This window comes from Delphinapterus leucas, chromosome 2 (assembly GCF_059928025.1).
Source record: "Delphinapterus leucas isolate spDelLeu-1000000601 "Yukka" chromosome 2, BTC_Dleu_Yukka2, whole genome shotgun sequence".
In the NCBI taxonomy this organism is placed as follows: Eukaryota; Metazoa; Chordata; class Mammalia; order Artiodactyla; family Monodontidae; genus Delphinapterus; species Delphinapterus leucas.
The window spans coordinates 176,933,550-176,947,274 of record NC_143130.1 but is presented as its reverse complement, the minus strand read 5'-3'; the positions used below and the strand labels follow the sequence as shown (position 1 = coordinate 176,947,274).

Genomic DNA, 13,725 nt, shown 5'->3' with positions numbered 1-13,725 from the left:
GGCACGTCACACAGTCTTAAGGTTAGACCCCTGCTAACCTGCTATTGCACTGTGAACCCTTTCGCCAGCCTTGTAAGGACTGTGTGTAAACTGTGAGCTAACCGGCTCTGAGTGAGGACCCGACAGAGTCCCTTGTGAATAACAGGCCTTCCCTTCTCGTCTACAGGGGTCCTCGGCCCTGGCCCAGGAAATGTTGCAACAAGTTAGCTTCAATCAGATGCTTTCTAGCACAGGAGCAGTTAGAGCAGGGCGGGGCTGTGTTCAGCCCTCAGCGGGCTGTATGGCTACAGGGGCCGTGGGAGGGTCAGGCCTGGCACAGCAGTGACGTCAAGGCCTCCGTTCCAGGATTCAGAGCAACTACATGGCACTGCAAAGGATCAACCAGGAGCTGGAGGACAAGCTGTACCGCATGGTGAGGGCACGCCACACACCCCCACACCCCAGCACTCCCAGCCCTGGGCCCCCAGCTCTGGAACCATGGTGAGGACCTCGGGCCTGGTGGTCATGCCCTTGCCCGTGAGGAGCTGGGCCAAAGGCCTCGTTTCCACCCTGCCCGCTCCCTGCTCCCCGGGGTTGGGCCAGTCCCACCTGTCTCTGCCCTGATTGGGTGCTCTCCAGCACTCACCTGTCACTGTCCCCACGGTGCAGAGGAGAGACTGAGGCTCAGAGAGGCAGTGACTTGCCCAAGGCCGTCTGGCTCCTCCCTGGCAGAGCGGGACTGGAACATGGGCTGCTCTGTGCTCTGACCCTTGCGTGCCTTGGCCTCCAAACTCCTCCTCATTATCGGCTGCGAGAGGGGACCCAGGAGGCCCCAGGCCTTGGCTGGCTGCTGAGCGCCTCCCTCTTCTGCCTGTCCCCCACCTCCAGGGCCAGCACTATGAGGAAGAGAAACGAGCGCTTAGCCACGAGATCGTCGCCCTCAACAGCCACCTGCTGGAGGCCAAGGTGACCATCGACAAGCTGTCAGAGGACAACGTGAGTGTCGGGCCATTCTGACCCTGAGGGGCTGGCGCAGGGCCGGGTGGACAGACGGGATGGTCAGGACCTCACGGAGTACCTGGGCATTCGGGGAAGGTTGGGGGCGGCCTCACAAACTGCATCCCGCGAGACCCTCTACTGGCAGGAGATGGGACTTGAGATAGGGAGCATGGGGCCACGCTGTCCCAGTCAAGGCAGGGCTTCCTGACCCCAGGGTTGGGGCGTGGCCACTCAGGACTCCTGCCTTCGGCCACTCGCAGTGGACATCAGAGTCCTGTGGCTACCCGTGGGTCCTGACTTCCAGGGTCCCGCGAGAAGGGCCCCGCTGCCCGCCACAGACCCGTCAGCTGAGCACACACTCACTGATTGGCATCTGCTCCTCGCCGGGCCAGACCCTACGAGGCTCTGAGAATACGTGTGAACAACACAGGCAAGCGCCCTGCCCACGTGGAGTTTACATCTGAGCAGGGGAGTGGGGAGGGCGGACAGTAAACAGGATAGATATGTCAACTGTGTAGTGACTTAGAAGTGCTAAATGCTGCAGAGAAAAATAAAGCAGGGGATGGTGCTGGGAGTTGCCAGTTGCAGGGTTAGGGAATCTCAGTCGGGTGCTTCTGGAAGAGGCTGCTGGAGCTGAGACCTGAAAGCGATGAGGGAGCTAGCCATGGGACAGCGGGGAAGGGCGCTTCTTCCAGGCAGAAAGAGCCACAGTGGCAAAGGTGGGTCTGAGTAACTTGAAGACCAGCAAAGAGACCAGAAGGGGCTCTTGTGGGGAGGAGAGGCCGAGGGTCTGAGATCAGAAGGAAAACAGGAGGCCGCACTGTATAGGCTTCGATAGGAATCTAGGGGGGTTTTCTGAGTGAAGTAGGGAGCCACTGAAGGTTCTTGAACAGAGGGGTAGCCCGACTGAACTTACTCTTACTGGGCTCCAGTGGCTGCTCTGCTGAGGACAGACCGTAGACGACAAAGCCATGAGTGGGAATGTCAATGAGACAGCAATCTGGGAGAAAGACGATGGTGGCTTGGCCAGGATGGCGGCCAGGGAGGTGGGAAGCGGCGGGCTTGGGTTCTGGTTATATTTTGAAGCTGGAACCAAAGTGATTGACCGATTTGGGATGTGGGTTATGAGAAGAAAAAAATGGGTCCAGCTCGACTACAGGGGTCAGAGTCTGCTGGAAGGGAGCCACCTGCCGTCTCCTGGGCTGGGACCTTCTGGGGGAGACGTGGGAGGGGGTGGCAGGCGTGGGGCAGGAGCCGGGCCCTGGACAGCCAGGTGGAGATGCCACAGGTAGGAGATGGCGGAAGAGTGCACAGAGATGAGGGGCGGCTCTCAGAAGACTGTTAACAACTTGGTGGCAGGTCTGGGCTGGCCAGACAGCGCCTGCAGCCCTCTGATGCCAGCCACAGCCAGTCTGGGGCCTCACAGGAGCCCAGTTCTCAGCTCTCAACCAACTATACCCTTTCAGGGATGCATTGAAGGAGTGGGAGACCCGGGTTCCCTCCACTGTGCAGGCCAAGCCGGGGCACCAGCCTCAGTACAGAAGGTGGAGGGGCGGCAGCCACCAGGACCAGGATGGCAGGGGCACCCACGCCCTCAGCAGCTCACCTGAGCTGCAGGACGCCTGGGCCTGGTTGACTTGAGACTATGGGAGCAGGTGGACCTCAGGGCCCATCGGTGGACCCCAGAACCCCCGCCCCCGTCAGAGCCCTGGCTGCAGAGGGTCCCTGGCCGGCAGTGGGAACCAAGGCCCAGCGGCAGGCACGTGCAACAGAGATTTTCCAAAGACGAAACCAAAACCCCTCGATGCCTACTGTTTGCATCTGTTTTCAGCTCAGGAGGCTGAGCTGGTCCCCGCCCGGACCTGGGGTCACACAGGCCCTCTGCCCCCCACTCGCCCTGACCCTTGCCCGGCCCTGCAGCCACGCCCGAGTCCAGGCCTCACTCTGAGACGTGGGAGCGGCAGGCCCGTTCTTCGTCCCTCGCCGTTGCTGGCGCTCTCCACTGCATTCCCTTGGGAGGGACTCAGAGGCCGCGGCAGGGAGACGGCCTGGTGTCCATGCCTGGGGCCTCTGGGACTTTAGGGCACGTTGCGGGCCATTCTTCTCCCACTGCCCCCCACCCTGTGGGAGCTTCCCACCCGGGTCAGTGGTGGGACTGCCTGGGAGGGCGCCCTCCATGCACCAGCGGCTCCAGGTCAGAGCAGGGGCCCCCGTTCCGCAGGCGAGAGTGTGAGGCCCAGAGAGGGTCCTTGTGCTGCCCACTGCACAGCCGGCTCTGCCCGCCGGTTTCCACATTGGCCACTGGGCACCGGTCAGGGTGGCAGCGACCTTGGCGAGGGGCGAGCCTGTGCAAAACAGCTTCTCTTGTCTTTTAGGAGCTCTATAGGAAGGACTGCAATCTAGCGGCCCAGCTGCTGCAGTGCAGCCAGACGTACGGCAGGGGCCATAAGGTGTCCGAGGTAACGTGAGCCCCGCCCCGGCCAGGCCCACCGCTGCCCCTGCCACCACTCGGGGCCCCTTCCTCGCAGGTCCCACCCTTGAGAGCGAAGGGGCTGGCTGCGCCCGAGGCCCCCTGGCCCTACTCGATCCTGCTGTGCCCTGGCCTCTCTGGGTACGTGGTGGAGGGACCACCGCATACACACCTCCCCGCCAGCCCGGACAGCCGGCGCACCCCCCCAACCCCGTTTCCTCTGGGCACAGCCCCCAGTCCCCACCCGCTGTGTGAGCCCCCCTGAAACCCTGTGGTTTAGTTTGGGTACAATTCCTAACAGTGCTCATTTCAGAGATAAGAAACTGGCTTCACACGGAAGTCACTGGGCCAAGGCCACAGGGCCCAGCCTCGGACCCAGGGCTCCCACCCCAGCCAGGCTGCCCTTCCCCTCACCCAGGCCTTTCCACCTTCTGCCTCCCCGAGCCTGGGCCACACCTAAGACGCTCACAAAATAGATCAAACAGTAGCGGGATGCCCCCCACAGGGCACCAGGCGCTCCTGCGGAAACCGCTCGGTGCCTGGCCCTCAATCTTTGTCGCATCTGTTTCTGAGTCTGTCTGGTTTGGGAGCACCCAGGCCACGTGCGTGGGCCGGGGGTGCCCTCCCAGAGACCTGGGGCTGGGATAGCAAGTCAGCCCCTCAGGGGAAGGCCCGAGAGAGGCCTGAGACAGAGCCGGGTTCCAGCCTCCAGGCTCTGCGGTGCCCCACTGGAGTGGGCCGGGGTGGGTGGCGGTGACCAGGGGTTCGCAGGCACATCCCGGGAGCTTGCGAAATAGAGCATCCCGGGCGTCGGCTCCAGCTGGTGGGATTAGAGAGGGCCTGGGCAGGTCCCTGGTGGGTCAGCCTCGGCTGCCGGTCCGGGGCTGACCGTGACCCCCGTCCCCTCCTCTTCCTCGCGGCGTCCCATTCTAGCTGCCCTCAGAGTTCCAGGAGCACGTGAGCCTGCACATGGAGAAGCAAGGCTGCAGCCTGCCCTCCCCGCTCTGCCGCCCGGCCTACGCTGACAGTGTCCCCCCCTGCGTCCTCGCCAAGGTGCTGGAGAAGCCAGACCCTGGCAGCCTGTCCTCCCATCTGTCGGATGCCTCAGCCCGTGACCTGGCCTTCCGCGACAGGCTGGAAAAGCCGGGCCCCCGGCCCCCCTACAAGGGGGACATCTACTGCAGCGACACGGCCCTCTACTGCCCCGAGGAGCGGCGCCGTGACCGGCGGCCCAGTGCGGACGGGCCCGTGACCGACGTGGGCTTCCTGCGGGCCCAGAATTCCACTGACAGCGCGGCCGAGGAGGAGGAGCCCGAGGCGGCGGCCTACCCCGCGGGCTACCGGCACGGGGCCTTCGGGGGCTACGCGGCCTCGCTGCCCACGTCCAGCTCCTACTCGAGCTTCAGCGCCGCGTCGGAGGAGAAGGAGCACGCCCAGGCCAGCACGCTCACCGCCTCGCAGCAGGCCATCTACCTGAACAGCCGCGACGAGCTCTTCGGCCGCACGCCGCCTGCGGCCTACGGGAGCAGCCCGCGCTATGCCTCGGCCGCGGCTGCAGTGGCCGCCCCGCTCGAGGCCGAGGCGGCCCCAGGGTTCGCGAGGACTGTGTCGCCGTACCCCGCCGAGCCCTACCGCTTCCCGGTCTCCCCCGGCCCCCAGCCCGCCCTGATGCCCCCCAACCTGTGGAACCTGCGGGCCAAGCCGGGGTCGGCCCGGCTGGCCGCAGAGGACGTGCGCGGCCAGTGGCGGCCGCTGAGCGTGGAGGACATCGGCGCCTACCCCTTCCCGGCCGCCGCTGCAGCCGCCGCCGCCGCCCCCGGCCGCGCCTCGCCCGGCGGCTTCAACGACCGCTACTTTGGGGCCGGAGGCGGCCCGGGCGAGAAGGCCGAGGGCCGCGCCAGCCCCCTCTATGCCAGCTACAAGGCTGACAGCTTCTCAGAGGGCGATGACCTCTCCCAGGGCCACCTGGCCGAGCCCCGCTACCTCCGGGCGGCCGGTGACCTGAGCCTCAGCCCCGGCCGCTCGGCTGAGCCCCTGCCCAGCTACGCGGCCAGCGAGGGGGAGCGGGAGAGGCTCGGGGTGCAGCTCTGTGGGGCGGGTGGCAGCCCCGAGCCCGAGCACAGCCCCCGGAGCTCCAGGGATTCCCTGGAGCCCAGCTCCATGGAGGCCTCCCCGGAGATGCACCCCGGCGCCCGCCTCAGCCCCCAGCCCGCCTTCCCTCGGACTGGCGGCTCGGGGCTCAGCCGCAAGGACAGTCTCACAAAAGCCCAGCTCTACGGAACCCTGCTCAACTGAGCACCCACGTGCAGGCCTCGGCCGTGGCCACCCCGCACACCGGGTCCCGAGGGGTGCTGCCTCGCCTCCCTGATACCCATCCTCCCGGCCCCGCAAACGAGGACCCCGTTGAGCCTGGGGCGGGGGGGAGGGGGGGGGCACCCCACCCACGTGTCTCGTCCGCCCCCGCACCGCCACGGTGGACCGTTTCTCACACAGCAACCTCCTTCCCCACCGGAGATGAGCATCCCCCCTTTTATAAAGTGCAACTATTTTTATAGAGCAAAAGGGTCTTTCTTAACGCACTCAGCCTCCAGCTCCCTGGATGGCGGCCTAGGCGTTTTCGACGCGACGCTCCTTGATTTTCGGGTGAGGGTGAGTGGGGCCTGCCCCTCAGAGGGAAGGATGGCGTCCTGCGGAGACCCCCCACCAGCCAGTGACAAGGGAACCCTGACGCTCTGTCCACAAAGAGGGGGACTGGAACGGGTGGAGGGACGTGTAACGTTTTCAGCTGTCCTTGCCGTGTGGCCGACGACCGACCACCCCCCAGCTCCCCCGTGGTCCGTAGTCCCAAGTGGGGCCGGTGCTCGTCCCCCAGTGTCCCGCTCCCCAGCACCACCTCGCTCTACCTCAGACGTAATGAGGCCCTCCGACCCCGGTTTCTGTAGCTTGCTTTCCTGTCGTCTGTGATGCATGCCCCATCTCAGTACTGTATTTTGCATTCATTAATAAAAGACGTCGGTGGAAAGAATTTGGGTTTGGGTAGTTTCTTCTCCCCCCTGCCTTTTGATCTCAGGACGTGTGGCCCTGGGTGTCTCCCCCCATCCTCCCCTCTCTGAGGCCAGGGCAGCCTGATGATAACACTCCTCCCCCGCCCTGGCACCGTGTCGTCCAGTGTTTGAATTCTTCCATCGTCTCAGCCCACTAAACGTTGTTATTGCCATTTCATACAATGTTCCTTATAGACTTTGCTTCTGCCTCAAGCTTCCTTAGGATGTCCTTTAGTTCGGCTCTGCTGGTGACAAACTCTTCTGGGGTTTTTTTTTTTTTGCTCTGAAGATGTCTTTGCCCCATTTCTGAAGGATATTCTCACTGGGGAGAATGTCAGCGGGGGTCTCTTACCCTCAGTGCACAGAGATGTCCCCTGGCTTCCTGCTGGGGTGGGACTCGCCATCAGTCCCCCCCCTTCCCAGGAGTTGTTCCTTTAGTGCTAATCTGCCTTTTTCTCTCCAGCTGTGGGAGATCTTCCCTTTGGTTTTCTGCAGTTTCCCTGAGGTGTGTCTCGCTGTGGATTTCTCCTTGTTGGGAATTCACAGGGAGTCTTGTATCTGTGGATTGGTGTATCTCAGTAGTTGAGGAAAATCCTCAGCTACTTCTTAAACTATTTCTCCACCCTTCCCTCCTCCTGGGACTGCCATCAGAACCTCTGTGTCCTCTCCCTCTGTGTCCCTGCCTCCTTAAGACCCACACCTTGGTGTCACCATGCTCAACCTGCATTCTTCCAGGTCACTAATTCTCTTCTGCTGCGTCCATTCAGCTGCCAAACACAGCCACCAAGTTTTTAGTTTTAGTTATTAATGTTTTCCATTTCTAGAAGTTCTGTCTGGTTATTCTACAAACCCACTATGCCACTTTCTAATAGTTTCCTATTCCCTGGAGATATTTCCAAGCTTGTCTTTTGTTTCCTTAAACAGAGCGGGCACAGCTGGCTCACTGTCTGGGCCTGACACGTCCATCAGGTGGGGTCTGTGTAGACCTGTTTATCTTGGTTCCTGCCCATGTCGCCTTGTTTCTTTGTGTGCCTGGTTGTCTTTGAGCATGCTCATTGATGCCCTTGAGAAAGTACTTGTGGACGTTCTGCAAGGCCTAGGATGGAGGGCCCCTCCTCCAGGGGGCTTTATGTCTGCTTCTTCCAGGGGCTGGGCACTTCCCACTGGGAGGGGACCACCTCGGCCCAGGTGCACGCCTGAAGTTCTCCGGCCCACCCAGCTTCGTGTAGCTCCAGGGTGCCTGCACCTGACCTGCCACTGCAGGCCCGGCTGCCCACCCCCAGGAGCAGATGCGCCCCAGGAAGCAGCCTGCTGGCGGGGGAGGGACTGTGGAGAGGCTCCGGAGTCAGCTCCCCTGTGTGGGGCCCGGTTTCCCTGTGGGCAGGTGGGGAAGCAACCTTCACCGAACTGGGGGGCAAATGAGTGGGTGGAGGGGAAAACACATGGCCCCTGGCACCCAGCAGGCTCTCGCTCAGAGACGCTCCCAGAGGGGCCCTGAGCCTCGCCAGCACCACGTGGGCTGTGAGACTGGACAGCAGGGCTGGGAACCCCGAGGACTTTGCAGTCTGGGCCCAGAAGGGCGGGCCCCTACATGGTCACTTCAGAGTCTGACTGCTCGTCCCTGCAGGTGGCCAACAGGCCTCACAGAGCTGTCCTGCCATGGCCTCTGAAGCCAGCCACAGCCGGGATGGGCTTCCCTCCTTCCCTCCTTCACCAAGCACCTCCTCGCTCCACTCCGGTCCTGTCTCACTCCCAACAGGACCCTGGCTGTGCACCCACCGTCCGCCGACCCTTCTGTCCATGTTTCTTCTCAACCCACAGCAGGCAGTGCAGGGCTGTGTGACCTTGGGCAAGTCCTGGGCCCTCTGGGCCAGTTTCCCCTTCTGGAGCCTGAGGACTCTGACTCGTGAGATTCCCAGGGGCCCTCGAGACTGGTGGCTGTCCCACTGCATGGAGAGCCCCAGGCTGGGCCAGAGATGGGTCCCGAGGGAGGGGAGGAGCGCAGGCTTCCCGGGCCTGTCCCTCTGCCCACCGGGACGGTGGGGATCACAGCCACCTCACGGGGGCTGCGAGCATCAGCCTCACTCAGCAACAGACACAGCCACGCTGGCGTCTCAACATGAAAGCGTTCTTCTCCCACGACGGCTTCAGATCTGTATTTCAGATTCATGGGTGAGGCGAAGGTAGGCACTCAGCCCCAGGAAGGTGGGTGGAGGGGCAGCCCACACTCCTTTTTCTTTCCTGCTCCATACTTTCTAAATTTAGCTCTCTTATTTTAAAATTGCAAATGGTGAACTCCTAGACGCCTTGCAGAGATCAGGGTACGGAGAGCACCTGCCATTCTTCCCAGTACAATAACCTAAGAAGGGGTAGGGCTTGCAGGGCACGCAGTTAAGAAATCAAATCCACAGGGGAGGGGTGCTAAGAAGCAGCTGCAGTGGTGTCTGGGGATACCCGGATATCCCTGTCCCAGGAGGGTCAGAGCTTCGGCTGGCGCAAGGTGACCAGTGTGGTAAAGAAACGGCCTCCAAGGACAGAGATTTGGCTGGTGTTTGCCCCAAGAGAAGTCGAAAGGGTACCAGCCCACAAAGTCCCCATGCAAGCAGGTGATGGGTCTGGGACCCATGGTGTCCTGGCCCCAAATCCCACAGGGCTGCAGGTAGCCGGGGTGTGGGCTCAGCACAGGGGAGGGGCCGGGCAGTTCGGTGGACAGGGAGGTCGTCCGCTGGCCACACCCCAGCAGCCACGCCAAAGCCAGTTGAGTACGTGTGTAACTGATGCTCATTAAACAAAGGAGTGGTCGTATTGACGTATCACAGTGGGGAGAGCAGTCAGCAAACCACGCGATGAAATTCTCACTCAGTACACACTCCACATCAAGGAAGGCAGAAAAACGCCCGCTTCGGGCTGGGCTAGAAAGCAGGATGTCTGGACCCCAGGATCTGGGGCTGGATGCAAGGTGGGGGCAGGAGAGGCGGGCGAGAGGCACCTGGGAAGGCCAGGCCCCGCTACGCCCCAGACGAGCACAGCCTCCCCTCCCGGCCTGTGTCTGGGTTCATTCACACGTGGTCAATCCATCCGACAAATGCCTGCCAAGGGGCTGTTCAGGCTGGACCTGGGGGGACACACCCTCATGACAGTACTGTGGGGGTCCCGTCACTCTCCCCTCCAGCTGCATAGTGGCAGCTATGCCTGGCCAGGGACCCCTGGTCTGGGGCGGGCATGTGACACAAGCCAGCCAGTCAGAGGCCTTCCCTGAGGCTTGTCAAGTGGGAGTAGCTCACTGGGGGCTTCTGCCGTGAGAGTGAGCCAGAGCTGGCCAGAGGGGGCCTCGCCAGACCAGGTCTGAGGATGAACCCAACCGCGCCCTCTGGCCTGAGCTGGCTCAACTCCTGCACCAGTGGCTGGGCTGACACTGATGCTAATATTATCGCTAATACTGGTACTCCCACCGCTGGCTCCTGAACGCCTGCCGCATACACATCCTGCCGAGAGCTATCGCACCCAACCTCATGAATCCCCACAAGCTGGGTACTGTGAGTTCTCGTTTACAGTAGGAGACACTGAGGCACGGGGCAGTTCAGCACTGGCTGTGACCGCACAATAGCGAAAGGGGGTGACGGGGTTGAAGTCCACGGCCGTCTGATCCCAAAGCCCACATCCTGCGGGCAGGTCTTACCTGCAGTTATTCACAGAATGCCTCCCGCATGCAGGGGCCAGGGATGCAGCCGGGAGCAGGGCCCTGCGAGCCCGGGAAGTTTGCACTGCACTGAGCACGCACGCTGGGAGGCAGCGTCAGGAGGGGACGGGGCTCAGGGCGCCTGTTACACTCGGAGCCCTGAAGGAGTGGGGTGAGGGGGGAAGAGGGGCCCAGCACAGGGGGCGGCGGGAGGCAGCTGTAACCTGGGAAGGCTTCACAGAGGAAGTGACCCCAGGGCGGGCTTCACAGGTCACAGAGCTCCCCACTCAGAGCAGGCGAAGCCACCTGGGGGCGTGAGGGGCAAGGCAGGAGTGTCCACTGCCTGCCCAGGCTCTGAGTGGATGCACAGTCAGCCTCCCCTCTGCTCAGGCTGGGGCAGCCCCCCGTGCGGGCCTCCACTTCTGCCAGGGCTGAGCATGGGGTGCAGTTATCTTTCCCTCCACCAAAGAAGCCATTCTTGAGCCCTGAGCCATTCTTGAGCCATTCTTCACCTCCCTGGTGTGAGGGACACCCGGGATCCCGTGCTCGCCACCCACCCACGCGCTTGGCCCTGGCCTCTCCAGCCCAGCTCGGGGGCACAGCATCCACTCAACACCCACTGTAGGCCAGGCTTCGTGCTGACTGCAGGGGAGGGGGACGAATGACAGAAAAGGGGTCGGCCCTCAGGATGAGTCCCGCCTCAGGGCCTTTGCACTGCCCTTCCCTCTGCTTGGGATGCCCTGCTTGTGGACCCCAAGATTCCCAAGGGCCCGGGGGTGAGTTAGACACACTGAAATAAATGTTTGCCGCCAGCCCCAGCAAGCCCCAGAGCCCCTCCCAATCTGCCCAGTCCCCCTCCCCAGACTGGAGCTCCCAGGGTGCTGACACCCACCACACACTTGACCTTCTTGGACCCTCACAGCAAGCCTGCAGGCTGGTGATTCTGACACCACTTTACAGAGGGGGGAACTGAGGCTCCGAGAGGAAATATGACTTGGTCTCGGCTACACTGACAGCAGAGCCGGGCCTGGAGCCCAGGCTCTGGAGAGGTCAGGCTGGCCACCACCTGCTCCTGTGGCTTCCTCCTCAGGTCCCCTGTGTTTTCTCACTGACCTCCTGCCGGGGACACCCTCCTCACAGGCTCATGGTCTGCCCCTCCAGGGAGACTTCCAAGGCTTCAGGGATGCCCCTGTCCTGAGACGTGCACCTTTGGTCCCCACCCTCACCCATCAGTGGATCTCTGGGCTCCTGGGGGCTTAGGGCTCCTTGAGGCTCCTCAAGGGCCCTTTGCTTCTCCACATTGATCCCTCCCCCGGGGCAGACGCACTCCCGTGGGCAGCGTGCACACCTGACAGGCAGTGGGCAAGGAGGAGTGCAGATGGCCCAGGGCTCAGGCAAACCCGGGGACCCCGCTGGCCACGCTTCGGGGGAGGGAGAGGGCGGCCCGCGCCTGAGCAGGCCCTGTGAGACCGGGGGCGGGCAGACCTGGACCCAGCGCCCCCGGGGGCTGCCCCCCCTCCAGCTCCCACCCCAGGTTTTGTCTCCAAACTCCAGCAGGCCTGCGAGTGGGGAGCCGATACATATTTGTCGCTGAAATAACCTAAGAAAGAGCAAAACACTCACGTTTATTGAGCGTCACCAGCACCGTGCCAGGCGCTTTCGCTCACGCAGTCCTCAGAACCCCGAGGCACACGGGTGTTTGTCCCCATTTTACAGATGAGGACGCTGAGGCTCAGAGGGTGGAGAAGGCAGCGGCCACCCGAGCCTGACCCCGAAGCCAACCTCAGAGCCTCCTCATCACACACACCCACCCACCCCGGCCGGTGTCTGGAAGGTTTCGTGCTGGGAGGCTCAGTGCCAGATCTTAACGTCACCCTCCCAGGAGCAGGTGGCGAGGATGGAGGGCAGCACGGGGTGGAAGGTGGTGCCCACACAGGCCTGCGTGTGCCCGTGCAGCGTGCGGGCGCGGCTGGCGGTGCGGAAGCTGTACACGAGGACCCGGCCGTCGGCACTGCCCGTCAGCAGCAGGTCACCATCTGGAGAGCACTCACAGCCCACCGAGTAGCCTTCCACCTGCAGAAGGTGACCCGGGGTGAGCAGGCCATGCGGCACAGGGCGCATGGCCTCCCCTGCCCCTCCCACAGGGGAGCGGGCTGGGGCCCAGAGGTGGCCAGGAGCAGGGCTGGGCCTCACACCCAGCGGCCGAGCTCCTGCCCTGAGGCCGGGGCCCCGGCATCGGCCTGTGTCACAAGGCTGGTTTAGTGTAATCCAGACAGCCCAGCTCTAGGACAGCTGATGGCGTCTGGCCTCCGCGCCAGGCGCTGGGTCCCCACTGGCTCTGCCCCGTGAGGCAACCCTCAGCAGGGAAAGGGGGCAGATGGAGAAACAGCCCCACTCCCGTTCCGTCCTGCGCCCCTCCCCAAGCCCCGTGACCTGTCCACGTGAGCTGACAGATCAATGAAACTGTCCCTGCCCAGATGTGGCCCGGGGCCTCGAGTGGACACCAGGCCACATGGCATGGGGTCACCCAGGAAAGAGAAAACACGAATTGCCTGGACAGAGGGTCCCTGCCCTCAGGGGCCGCAAGCCCCTCGCTGGCGTTGTCAGTGGGACAATTTTCCACCTGGGGGACAGGGACGAGGTACCTTGTGGCCTTCGTAGCGCCGCCTTCTGCTCATCCGGTAGGGCCACACAGCAGAGAAGAGGGCCAGGTAGTTGCCGTTGGTCTGCGCCAGGAACACAGGCTCCCTCGGGTGCAAGGTGAGGCTGGGGCAGGTGTACCTCTCCTGAGAAACAGCAGGGCCACAGAGAGGGCGGAGGAGGCTCCCAACTGGCCTTCTGCCTCTGACAGACTCACCCCCCAAACTCTGCCCGTGGGGCCTCGGGCCCCCTGCCCAGACCTTGGCTTAGGGGTCTGTGTGAGTTTCCTGCTGCTGCTGTAACAAAATGCCTCCAACTTCGTGGCTTAAAGCAACACACATTTATTATCTTACAGTTCTGGGGGTCAGAAGTCCGAAACGGTCTCTCTGGGCTAACTGAACTCAAGATGCCAGCAGGGCTTTGTTCCTTCTGGAGTCTTTAGGGGGGAATCTGTTCCCTTGTCTTTTCTGGCTTCTAGGGGCCCCCTGCACTCCTCGGCTCATGGCCTTTGGAGTAGACTGAAAAATGTCCCACCAAATACTTCCATGTCTTAATTCCTGGGACCTGTGAATGTCACCTTATATGTCAAAAAAAAAAAAAAAAGGCGGCGGGAGCTTGCAGATATAATTAAGGATCTTGAGATGAGATTATCTTGTATTACTGCCCTAAATGCAATCACATGCACCCTTATAAAAGGGAAGCAGAGGAGATCAGACACACAGAGGAGGCGATGTGAAGACGGAGCAGAGAGAGACCTGAAGATGCTGGCACGGAGACTGGAGTGATGCAGCCACAAGCCAGTATCACCAGAAGCTGGAAGAAGCAAGGGACAGGTGCTCCCCCGAGCCTCCAAGGGGAGCGGGCCCTGACAACATCTTGATTTCAGCCCCGTGATACTTTTTACAAATTTCTGG

General features: G+C 62.3%; 2 protein-coding genes across 5 annotated transcripts in view; one reads left to right on the top strand and one right to left on the bottom strand.

Moving 5' to 3' along the window:
- Positions 1 to 6,956, top strand: part of BEGAIN (brain enriched guanylate kinase associated) — a 44,900-nt gene extending 37,944 nt beyond the window's left edge. For all 3 annotated transcript variants that reach the window (XM_022576077.3, XM_022576076.2, XM_089908199.1), the window contains 4 exons: positions 346 to 412; positions 868 to 975; positions 3,354 to 3,437; positions 4,382 to 6,956. In XM_022576077.3, coding sequence (XP_022431785.1) covers positions 346 to 412; positions 868 to 975; positions 3,354 to 3,437; positions 4,382 to 5,743 — 1,621 coding nt within the window. In that variant the 3' untranslated portion in view covers positions 5,744 to 6,956. The remainder of the gene's footprint in view (positions 1 to 345; positions 413 to 867; positions 976 to 3,353; positions 3,438 to 4,381) is intronic.
- A 4,811-nt stretch (positions 6,957 to 11,767) lies between these two features.
- Positions 11,768 to 13,725, bottom strand: part of WDR25 (WD repeat domain 25) — a 143,994-nt gene continuing 142,036 nt past the window's right edge. For both annotated transcript variants that reach the window (XM_022576078.3, XM_022576079.2), the window contains exons 6-7: positions 12,817 to 12,957; positions 11,768 to 12,244 (exon numbers count right to left, since the gene is read on the bottom strand). In XM_022576078.3, the coding sequence (XP_022431786.1) occupies positions 12,023 to 12,244; positions 12,817 to 12,957 (363 nt within the window). In that variant the 3' untranslated portion in view covers positions 11,768 to 12,022. The remainder of the gene's footprint in view (positions 12,245 to 12,816; positions 12,958 to 13,725) is intronic.